The 11,634-nt window shown below is 45.3% G+C and overlaps 1 protein-coding gene across 2 annotated transcripts; it reads right to left on the reverse strand.

Annotated features, from left to right (window-relative positions):
• Positions 1-4,405: 4,405 nt before the first annotated feature.
• On the reverse strand, positions 4,406-8,894 carry COMMD9 (COMM domain containing 9). 2 transcript variants are annotated; one of them, XM_063158798.1, is made up of 6 exons: positions 8,824-8,894; positions 8,619-8,744; positions 8,154-8,293; positions 7,527-7,561; positions 6,210-6,313; positions 4,406-5,369 (listed from the first exon to the last, which is right to left on the reverse strand). In XM_063158798.1, exons 1-6 carry the CDS (start codon positions 8,872-8,874, stop codon positions 5,229-5,231), a joined length of 597 nt encoding a protein of 198 aa, XP_063014868.1. In that variant the 5' UTR covers positions 8,875-8,894; the 3' UTR covers positions 4,406-5,228. The 2 variants fall into 2 exon arrangements, with proteins under 2 accessions (XP_063014868.1, XP_063014869.1); XM_063158799.1 differs by lacking the exon at positions 8,619-8,744 and having other exon boundaries at positions 8,824-8,880.
• Positions 8,895-11,634: the final 2,740 nt, after the last annotated feature.

Raw genomic sequence — 11,634 nt, forward strand, 5'->3', positions numbered from 1 at the left:
GCAGTTGGGAGACCTTTTGCTGAGCAGTGAATAATATCCCCCTTCTGGTTTGGTGCTGTTTGGACTCCGGCAGGCATTGATTTGCTCCCAGATTCTGAGGAGGACAGCCCAGACTGCTGTGTCCTGCCGAGAAACTGAGGAGGGAGGAGAAATGGGAGACCGAGCTCGCCATCTCCTGGAGAAAAAGAATTTGCGCTGTCAGGAATGTTTCTTTTGTTGTGGCATCCTTTGAAAGATTCTCGCTCTGCTTGCATTCACACCTGCCCAGCGTGTCGGCGGGATATGTCAGGTGCTGTTCCGAGCTGGGCCAGCAGTACCAGTTTAGAAGGCTGGAAATACTCAGCTAAATGGTTAATTTATGAAATTCTCTCAGTGCCATTTAGGCTTGAGTGTTTTAGCTAACCAGGAGGACTGTAAATCTAGGCTCATTTCCTAGTCTCTGTTGAGTTTAGCCTGGTTATTTGGAAAAGGTTCTTTCTTTCCCCAGGGGGTTGTTGGGCACTGAACGGGCTCCCCAGGGAAGGGGCCATGGCACCAGCCTGACAGAGCTGCAGTGTTGGGACAGCGCTGTCAAGCACACGGTGGGATTGCTGGAGCTGTCCTGTGCAGGGTCAGCAGCTGGACTCCATGACCCTTGTGGGTCACTTCCAACTTGGGATATTCCCTGATTCTTTCTTTGCTAAGCACCAATGTTACAGAAAGCTTAGGAAGCTTGTGAGCTTGCAGTGCCTGCTCTGACTCTGTTGTGGTCCCTCTTCTTCCTGTGACACTCAGTAAAATACACCAGTGAATTGTCACAGGGTGGGTGTGCCGTGTTGGTATTTTTGTTATGTATTTCATGAGTACTTCAGCAGCAGCATTGTCAGTGGCAAGACTCTTAGGCACTACTAAGTCCAGACAAGAGGTTTATAAAGCATCAAGCAGCAACAGTCAGGTTCTTATATGCTCAAAAGTGCAAGGGCTGTTTGGCCACTGATCCTTACAGTGAGGCTTCTAGTGCATACCTTTGATTTTTTAGTGTAGCTGAAAAACTCAAGACCTGTAGCACATTCTCATCAGCCTTGCTATAAATGTGTCCCTGCTGGAGTTTGTGAGGTCTAATTCACTGGTGATGGTAGTGCAGCTGCCTTCAAGCAGGGGCCAGATGAATGTGAATCATGAGAGCAGATGGAAATCCTGGGCAGGGTGAGCACATATTGATGGTGGGTAAGCCAAGGTCTTGCATTGTAATGATACAGGGCTGTGTTGGTGCAGTGATACTGGAGACTAAATTACACAATGTTAACCAAGTTATACCTTGGAGAAGTCAGTTAATAAGGCAGGCCCAAGCATCACAACCATTATTAATCTTACATTAAAAACAAAGCAAAAAATCAGCAGCTACTTGCACAACATTTGTGCAGATGGAGGGAAAAATACATGAGTTTGTGTAATTACTGTGTCATGGACTAAAGTTTCTGACGAAGGGGCCAAAATGTTAGGAAAGGGTCTGGGAAGGTGGGATTCCTCAACTTCAAGTGCTGCCACTCTACAGCCTAGTGAGATTAATCTTTTAAGGGTATGTAAAAAAGAGTGGTAAATGTATTAAACTGCTACTTTTGTAGGGGTTATTTTAATTCAGAATAACCACAGTTATAGAACAGCTGACAAAATTACACCACTAGGTATGTTGTTGCTTGTACCAAAAACTGAGATTAAGCTGGACTGTTGTGGTTTTTAAGAGAGATGTTCATTTAACAAGAGGGCTATCCCAGATTTGTCTCTTGATCCCAAAATGCCTTCTTCAATCTTGATCTGAGCAGGTGGCCCCATCTATATTGTTAAAGAAACTTTATTATATCCAGTGAAAATTAGATTGCAAAAAAATAGAAACTAACATTTTTAACTTAGGTCAAAACAATTCTAAACCAGATTACTAGTAACAAAATAACTTGTTTGATGTGAAACAGTAAAACCTCAGTTATAAACAAAGCAAAAACTTTGTATACATGCTAGTTTCAGAAGAGCTTGAATACATAAATTTCATGTATTAAATTCAAAACTTAAATATAGAGTAATTATTAGATCTTTACCAAACCATCATGAGTCTTAGAAAGTCTTCTACAGTTTTAAACCAGACTTTAAAGATCAGTAATTGAAGTAGAAGCTAGGAACCTTAAAGGCATTTTCTTTCTAAGCTTTTCTTGCTCTCAATCACACCTACACAATTTTTAGTCTGAACACCCTAAAGTGCAGAATTTCTTGCAACAAAAGCTAGCATTGTTTGTGTTGTTTTGAATAATACAAAGTAGGCTTTATTGTTTGTAATGCTTTTTCAACACTTTGACACAGATTCAACACAATGTCTGATTGTGAAATTACAATTTGAATTTAACTTGCATACTGTGTTTTACAAATAAGTTTATCACTGTTTTTCTTACTGTAACAGAATTTGCATCATTACCAAGTGTACATGTAGAAAGTGAATTTTCTGTTTCTCAAATACTGGATGGAGGTTTTAAGCTGCACTTCACAATGAAGGCTTGTGGTTTCCTGGCAGGACTTTATTCAGGTGATTCACATACTATGACAGTTCATTGTTTAGTAATGTCCTCGGACAATCCTCCAGAAACACTTGTGGTGATGACCCCATTCAAGGGAGATGCAAACTGTTAAGTGAAGAATGGCCACTGCAATTCTCAAAGGCACAGAATATAGAGCTTACAGGGCTTAGTCATCAAAAGTGGTCAGGGATTTTACTGCTTCTTAAATAGGACTGAAAAACGGAAAGGCAAGAAAGAAGTAAGCAAAAGAGGACAGTGTTGGCACAGTAACAAACTGGTAACAGAAATGAATCCATCATCTCTTAGGCTAGCCCTACCAAATAGCAGCAATATGTGGAGGGAGGATGAAAATTTAACTCATTTTAAGAGAGCAATAACTTTATGAAAAAGATCACATATGATTGCGGGCAGTAGCAGGCAATTTATTCTCTTTCTGTGTAGCAGTCTCCATAAAAAGGGCTTTAATGTGAAGTTCTCCTGCTGTCTGGGTAATGACAGTCCTACTCGGCCTCCTTTGTTTTATGTACCTTTTTCAAAGCAATCTCAGCTCTTCTGGCTAAGGAGATAAAGAGTCCACAATAAAATACCTAACAATTTAGGCAAAGATTTGAAGGCAAGCTCCCACAGCATCCTAAATATTGGGCTAGAAAATACTAGTGTCTTCTTGCAGAATGACTTGACATCTACCCCTTGGAGTCACCAGAATTTTGGCACGTCTCTGGTTCAGTGGGCACACTCCTTTTTGTTAGACTCCACAACCAACTTTTAGCTACCTCCACTCTGCCACCAGAAAAGCCTTTTCAGTTTTAAATCTTCCTTTTCTTTACAACTCTTCTATAGTTGTATAATTGTTCCACATGAGAACATCTATCAGTTCTTCATTGCATTGGACCCTACATTTTGACTGTAACTTTAGTATTTACCTCAAGAATTTCCTCTGTGTTTTTACTTAGCTCCTCTAACACTGCAGTACTTCATCCTGAATTATTTACCTCCTCAGTGATTCTTACCTTCTAAGACACTACTACATAAACTATTAGTTTTTGGGGTTTTTTTTAAGGCTAGGATGCAAAGGCAACAAAATTTCCTCAAACTGAAGTACTGTTAGAGATGTTTTTCACAGCTTGAATCTTACAGAACATACTCTTAAATATCCATCTCCTCCATTGAGATGTCCCTATTATACATGAAATGTACCAGTTTGCCTTGATACCATACTAAGCATTATAATCTTTGCTCAAGACATTAACAAGGGACGTGCCACTCAGCTGATCTTGATGCATGAGCTGCATTTAATGAGCTCCATTATCTTTTAAAGGCACAGCCTTCACTTACACTTATATTCTAGCCTGCACTTTGGGGGAATGTGTAGAATTAATTAACAAAGTTCTTGTAGTTATGCACACTTCTTGAATGATTCTGTGTTTCCAAACACAACAAACAATGTTTCTGTCTTGAAGGAGAGCCTGGTGTTGCAGAAAAGATTGGATTTTGCCATAAACACATTAGGATATAGACTTCTATAGAAGCTCATCAGAAAGAAGAATCTGAATTGTGTTGATTTTCTGCATTTAACTCCTCCACACTCACAACGCACACATACTTACAAACTTCTAGGTCAGGGTAATCCTCTAATATTGTACAGAGGTGATGCCTATGGAAGAAGGTTCCCTAAAACTGTATTACAATGAAGAGAAGGAAGTTTCAAACATGAATCAATTTGAATAGGAAACAAAAGATCCTTCTTCAGCAACAAACAGGAACATCCATTAAACCAGCCTAGAAACTTGGCACCATCACAAAGAGGCTGAGGTAACCCAGGACAACATCTCTTCCAGACTGAAAAGGATTCACAGAATCAATTAGCAGTTCATTCTTTAATTAAATGAAGATTTACACAAACAACAGAACACTTTGAAGAAGTATAGGCACATTTGCTACAGAGGGGTCTCCTACAGCACCGAAAACAGCCTTCAATTCTTTATTCTCCCAGTTTGGTTTTTGTGCAGCAAAGACAAAGCCCAGAGTCCAATAAACCCCAAACATGAATTACCTGAACTCCTTTTTACTTTTCAAACAGAAGGAGGAAATTAGTTCTGCTAAAGATGATGAGAACAGTCATTTTGCAAATGGTGCTGTGAAGCTGATCAGAAGGGAATGTGTTGTAGCATAACTGCCCTATTTCAGCACATCATCCTGTAATAACAATCTGCAGCATGGCTCCGCTTCACTGAGAGGGAGAGAGTGCTACATCCAGCAGGCCCCTCAGTACATGCAGATCCCAGAGAGAAGCACCCTCCCTTTGTTGGAAGGCAGCCCATTACCCAGCTTGAGCCTTTCAGATTCTCATTTCAGGACAGAGATAGAACTTGCTTCATTGGCTGCAGCTATTTGCTGTTTCCAGTTATGACCCTTGTGATTAAGCCAAGCTCTGAGCCCTGAAATCCTCTTCTGAAATGGTGAACAGCTTTTGTTCAACAACATAATAGGAAGCCATTTCTTGGCATCCAACCAAATGAGTATTTGAGTATTAGCTTTTCAAAAGCTATCTCATGAATTCAAGAAAAAAACCTCTTTAGTTTTGTTTGCTGAAATAGACAGCGTGTTACACTAGGCTGCAACTTCTGACAGCTGTAGGTAGAGAATACTTCCCTTCCTTGCTGCTGGAATCCATGCCCTGAGCATTCATTTGTTTGCAACGGCAGAAAGTTGGTCCCGAATCCTTCCCAGACCTTCTAACATAGTGTCCAGGGTTTCTTTGCTCAGTTCCACAGTCAGTGCAGAAACAACAGGATTATTTCCACATAAGGCAGCATCTTCCTGAATCTTAAAATAGGAATGCAGATGTTAGTTGTCTGAAAAATTAATTTATGTGTTGTTCTTCCAGAGCCGCTACAAAATGTTGTGTTTAATGCATAGATTATACAAAATGGTCTGAATTTGGAATCCAGCTCCATCCTGAAGAAGCATGGCACATTTTCTAAGCTGTGTGCCTCACTAGTGAAGTGCACTCCCATTGACAGAGTGCAAGTGAGCACCGACTGCCATGAGTATTGGGATATTTTGAAGATATTGTGGCAGGAAGCCACATCTGTATCAAAAGCATCTCAGCAGATACCACAGAGATACCACATTACCCCACCCCACATACAGAAATTAGATTTTAATTCCTCCTCTGAATCCCACTCATCTGATTTTTATTGGTTGGGGGGGATCCAAAACTCTGCAGAACACAAGCAGTACACAAGCAGTTAAGTTAGGTATACTCCCCAAATGATAGATGTAGCTGGTGAAGGAAGTTAATAGTAATCTCAAGTCATTTCCCAACTAATGAAGTCAGCCAAACATGCTGATGGAGTGCTTAGAATTAAAGGATGATGGCTTCACGATTTATCTTCTTTTTTCTGTAGAAAACAATGGTGACTAGGAACAAACATGGTGACTTCTCACATCCTCATGCACACAAAACTTCTGTGCAAGAGAGCTTTCATCAGAGACACCATTCCCATGCTCTGTGGCATTTCAGGTATCATCTCTGAGAAAGTCTAATGGCCCACCAGGCACGAGGCAAGCACCAGATGCCTGTCTGAACTGGCCTTCCCTGGCAAGTCAGTCAGCTTGCAGCTGGACTTTGTCATTTGGGTCCTCCACAGGCACTGCCATTACCTTTAGCTGCAGCAGGCAGGTAGGGACTGCCATTCTTACAATGCTGTCTGAAGATGTCTTGATGTCCACCCTCCAGTCCATGTCCACCAGCCGAGGCAGGGAGACTGAGGGGTTAAAAATGGCTCTGTTAGGCTCAGCAGGACACCAGGGTGATACCACCCCTGCAACCTGTGACCACCACCATGCACAGGCCTCTCCACTGCTGGCCCTGGGAAGTGTACAAGTTTAGTTCCTACTATGTGGTTTCCCATCATTTTACTCTGGAATAAGCCAGTCTCTGAAGACCTCCTCATGACACTGGAAGGGCAAAAAGGGTTCTCCCATCATTACATGCAATGACAGTTCAGTGCAAGAAACAGAGAGAAATTTCCAAAGCAGCTGGAAGAAGGAGAGCAGTAAGATGCCTTCTCCCCATCTTTATGCCCTGCCTTGCTGCCTGCTGCACTCAACTAGTGTTTCATTGTGAGTTGCTCTGGCACCTACATGCTTATTGCTCTGAAACTGGTGAGAAAGCACTCAGGAAAGCTTGTAAAATCTAGCAGTATAAAACATGTTATTTCAAGTTCCCCAGCCAAAGCATCCTGCAGTACAGCAAACATGCTGACAAACTGCAATCTTCACATTCCTTAAAAGTATTTCAAATATCACCCTAATTGCATGCAGCCTAGCAGAAACCATTTAATAGGTGCATTACTGACATCAATAGCTCAGAGCTGGAGACCTCTTGGGCCCACCCAAGGAAAGAAACACCAGTCTAACTTGACTGCTAAGGAAAGAGCTGTCTCAGTAGGCAATTGCAGCCTGTCTGGATTCTGCCTGTTATAAGATGCTTAGTGTCTTCCCCAGGGGTTGATTGCCAGCCTTCCTACTGACTACAGACACTCAAGTTGCTTTCTCTCTGTGCTTTATTGTCTAATTGAATTTTTTTCTGTCTGGGGAAAGGCTCTCTCTCCGTGCCCCTGCTGCTTCCTTGCACAGAGCTCCAGGGGGCAGTGCACAACTGGCTGCCTTGCTCCTGCTTTTGGAACAAATTCCAGTTCACAGTCTGTCAAGGCCAGCACTTGGCAGCATTTGCAACAGCACAAAATACATCTGTTAAGCCTTATATGTTAATTTGCAAAGATTGATTGCAGGTGGCTTGAGAGGGGCAGGAAACCATTCACTTTTTTATGTTAACACAGATCAATCTGTTGGAATGTCTGCCTTGGACCACTGCCTTGGTCCCTATGTAATGCATGTCAGATACTTCATAAATACACTACTAAGATAATCCATGCTTTCCTAGTAGACAATCTCATTCCTGAAATTACTACTTACTCTGACTGGCTTGTGCTTCATTTCTCCAAGAAGAGCTGTAAAAAAAGTGGAGAAAACAGTATCAACAGTGCTTTCAGGAAAAAAAAAAAAAAGAGGTAAGCATTTAGCATGGCTTATCCCTGACTAATGGCAGGCAAACTGGTGACCAACCATGGGTTCTTCTGGAAGGGCAGCTCGTTTAAAGCCCACACCTTCCTCCCTGGTCTTATCAAAGCCATGGGCTCCAAGGACTGAGATGTGCAAGCAGAAGTGCCCTCCCCCGCCACCACCTCGTGTACGCTCTATCACATCCAGTGCCTCTGCACCTGAGCCATGGTGACAAGTGGATGGATATCTGGGTACCACCTGCATCTTCTAGAGCTGAAATCCAGCCTTCTAAGTTTTATCATCAACAGTAGCATTTTTTCACCACACAGCTGTTAAGATAAAAGGGGCTTGGCATATTAGGACTGTGGCCCACGTCTGTTTCAGAAGTCATGGCAAAACTCTGTGTGCCCATGGCTGTGTTTCGTTGGCCATTTATAGAAACAAGACAAATATCCACGTTGCCAAATATCCACGTATCAAACGACGTACACAGGCTTTAAATCTACAGCTGAAAGCAAATGGCAGGTGGATAGCACTTACACATTCTCCAAGATTATCTTAGTCAAGAGGTTTTTCAGATTTTGGTGGAAGTTTTCTGGGAAGAGACGGAGGATGTCTTCTGGCGCGGTCAAGCCGCGGTACACCACGTGCCTGGTGAGGTTGTGCAGAGCAGACACCAGCTGGCAGGGGGCAAGAGAAGGGCTGCGCTGAGAAGCATTACACACAGCACAGGGCGGGCCCTCTTAGCCAGAGACACAGCTTATGCTGGAGACCCTCAGCACCCGAGCCCTGCGCACCCACGTACGGCCCGACAGCCTCAGCAGCAGGACGGGGCTGCGCTCCTCAGCGCCCCCGCTTCGCAGCCTCAGCCCGTTCCCTTCTGCCGCGGGCGAGGGTCGCTGTTCCCGCACCTTCCCGAGGGCCTGGGCCAGCCCCGCGCTGGCCCCGCCACAGTCCCGCTCGTTCCCTCCCGCCGGGGCCCGCGGCTGCCCCGCCCGGCCCTACCTGCTCCGCTTCCTCGGCGCTGACGGCGAGCCCGGGGCAGGCGCGCTGCGCCAGCGGGCCGAGCGCGGCGGGCGGGCTGGAGAAGCACTCCTGGCACAGCTGCCGCACAGCGTCCTTCGACGGCGCCTGGCGGGGAGCAAAGCGGGGGCGCTTAGCCGCGGCCCGGCAGCGGCGGCCCCGGTCCCTGCGGCCCGGCCACGCTCACCTTCAGCAGGATCTGCAGCGCCGCGAAGTCCCCGTCCCGCAGCGCCGCCATCTTGGCGCCGTCAGCGCGGCCGCGCTCCGCCCGCCGCCATCACGCGCTCGTCACCGGGGCGGGGCCGGGGACACGGACACGGGACTGGGACAGGGACAGGGACAGGGACACGGGACAGGGACAGGGACAGGGACAGGGACACGGGACTGGGACAGGGACAGGGACCGGACAGGAGACACGGACACGGGCAGGAGACAGGGACACGGACACGGGACACGGGACAGGGACACGGACCGGACAGGAGACACGGACACGGGCAGGAGACAGGGACACGGACACGGGACTGGGACACGGACACGGACACGGACAGAGACACGGCACGGGCAGGAGACAGGGACAGGCACACGAACAGGGACAGGGACACGGACAGGCACACGGACCGGGATAGGAAAGCTGTCGGTGTGTGGCACTGCCCCTGCCGCTCCGCTCGGGGCGTTTTCTACTCTTGAGTGCAAAGCTCTGCCTCGGAATTGTGCTGTAAACGCGCTGCTTGCAGCCAGAGGGAACGAGAGGTGAAGGATTCATCATGGCGCTATGATAGCCATGCGGACCATTATCTTTGCAAGCTGAGTCTTTCACTTTGTAAGGGATTTAAATAAGTCCTCTTTCTGAGAGAGAACGTCTTCTCTTTGCCATGTGTGGCTTCCAGCACACCTGGATCCAGGGCATCACTAATCTATGGTATTTCCCCATCACTGCCTCTGTCACCTCCCCATCCTTGTTTCCATCTCTGTTGGTTTGTAAGCAGAATTTTGCACAGTAAGAAATGCAAACATACAAATACTTTTTTCACTGGGCTTCCCAAGGCTCGCAGGGAGCAGGGTTTACTCTTGTAGAGGAACAGATTCCATACTACACACTAGCACAGAACATAAAGTGAAGGGAAAGATGGTGAAATATTAATTTTTTATTTCCAAAATGAAAGGTTTGCAGCTAGTGGATTAAACAATAGCATCCCAGTGGGGGAAAAGCATGGGGTCATGGTTAAAGGTTGGGGTTTAAGAGTTAGGAAACCAGAATCACATTCTCTTGACCCTGTTTCAGTCTTTAGATGAATCAAGGTAAGTCAGTTTGTCACGAGTGCCAGGAAGGTAATGGCACTCTCTGTATAACACATAATGTCCTGCAGTGGTGAGTGTGGGCATTTATTAACATCAGCAGTAAGCATGGAGGTTGTGAAAGGATAAACAGAATGGAGGCACTGTGAAAAAACAACACTGTGTTACAACCTGAGGAAGTATGCCTGAAGGAAACAGGGATTGTTCACAAGATATACTTGTCCTTGCATCATTGACCTCTTATAATCTGCCTGCTTGTCTTGCTCCCAAACCAATAGGGCTAACTTTTTCCAAGAGATAAGCAGAATTTTTCTAAGTAGTGACACCTCTGAAATGCCCTATCTAACTGGGGGAGAGGGACACTTATATTTTTTCGGAACCTTTCTAAAGTAACAACTTTACAAGACTTCAGTAAAATCAGGTTGATCCATGCCTAGTTTATTGGGTTTCTGTGGCAAGGTTCTGGTAGTGGGAAGCTACAAAGATGGGGTTTTTTTTGGCAAGTTGTTAGAAACTTCCCCTGTCTCCAATAGAGCCTGAACTAACTTGCTCCAAGATGGACCTGCCACTGGCCAAGGCCAAGCCTGTCAGTGATGGTGGGAGCACCTCTGGGATAGCAGGGCTAAGAAGAGAAAACAAAAGTTATTGCAAAAGTAATTTGTCTAGCTGGAATCAAGTCCAGCAGGGAGGGGGGGGGGGGGGGGGGAAGGTGCTTTTAGGATTTGTTTTTTCATTATCCTGCTCTGATTTTGACTAGTGATAAATTCAGTTAATTTCTCTGAGTCAAGGCTGTTCTGCCCATGAAGGTAAGGTGAGTGATCTGTCTCTATCCTTAACTCATGAGCCTTTTGTTACATTTTTTCTCCCCTGTCCAGTTGAGGAAGGGGGCGATAGAGTGGCTTTGGTGGGCACTGGGTATCCAGCCAAGATCAAACCACCACGCCTGGGTTAAGGACTTAATAGTACAGAGCAGCTTTGGCAGACAAGTAGGTGGAGAGATGGAAAGGATGGGAGGGTGTAGGGTGGGGAGAGTAGATAACTGTCTCTGCCAGCTCTCACAGGAGTGTGTGGCAAGAGAACATTTACCTGTGAGTCACATACTCAGAACAAAGATGCTGCCTGCCAGTAAGCACAGCTGACATCACACTGAATTTGTTCTCCAGTCCACCTCCTATTGCTGCCATTTCCTCACTCTGGGAGCCTTATAATTATGAAGAAATAATGACAGGTTTGATTTAATATCAAAATTGAAATGCTATTGTTTAATGTCAAACTTGAAATAGCTGAAGCCAACAGAAGTGCTTAGTAAAATGCTTTATTTGGTTTGATCTTTTCTTCTTCCTTCCCTTCCTTCCTCTCCTCCTTCCTTCCCTTCTTCCATTCTTCTTTCCCTCCTTCCTTCCTCTTCGAGGTCAAGGCCTCAAAAATTAAATTATCATCAGGCATGAAGTGGGAGACTGCATCCTGTAAGGAAGGCTGGCCCTGTGATCAGTGTGATTGTCAGGAAGGTCTGAGAAACACCAGTTCAATTATCTGCTGTGCCAGAGGCACTTCTCTCCGAGTTTGAAAAAAGAAACCCACTTAGGGGAGTGAGATGGATTGGATGTCCTCCAGATGTGTTTTCTCACAGCCCTTTTTTACCATGATTTCATGTCTGTATCACCCAAGGGGACTCAGCTGTGAGCTCTGAGCCTGCAGATGA

Source organism: Melospiza melodia, chromosome 6 (assembly GCF_035770615.1).
Source record: "Melospiza melodia melodia isolate bMelMel2 chromosome 6, bMelMel2.pri, whole genome shotgun sequence".
Taxonomy (NCBI): domain Eukaryota; kingdom Metazoa; phylum Chordata; class Aves; order Passeriformes; family Passerellidae; genus Melospiza; species Melospiza melodia.

What these genes read in the sequence shown, in the direction of transcription:
- COMMD9 (XM_063158798.1), bottom strand. Translation starts at nt 8,874, where the DNA reads ATGGCGGCGCTGCGGGACGGGGACTTCGCGGCGCTGCAGATCCTGCTG. An exon ending in AAGATAATCTTGGAGAATGT is followed by an intron (nt 7,562 to 8,153) that starts GTAAGTGCTATC and finishes CTTTTTTTACAG; the next exon opens with CTCTTCTTGGAGAAATGAAG. An exon ending in CCTGCCTGCTGCAGCTAAAG is followed by an intron (nt 5,370 to 6,209) that starts GTAATGGCAGTG and finishes TCCTATTTTAAG; the next exon opens with ATTCAGGAAGATGCTGCCTT.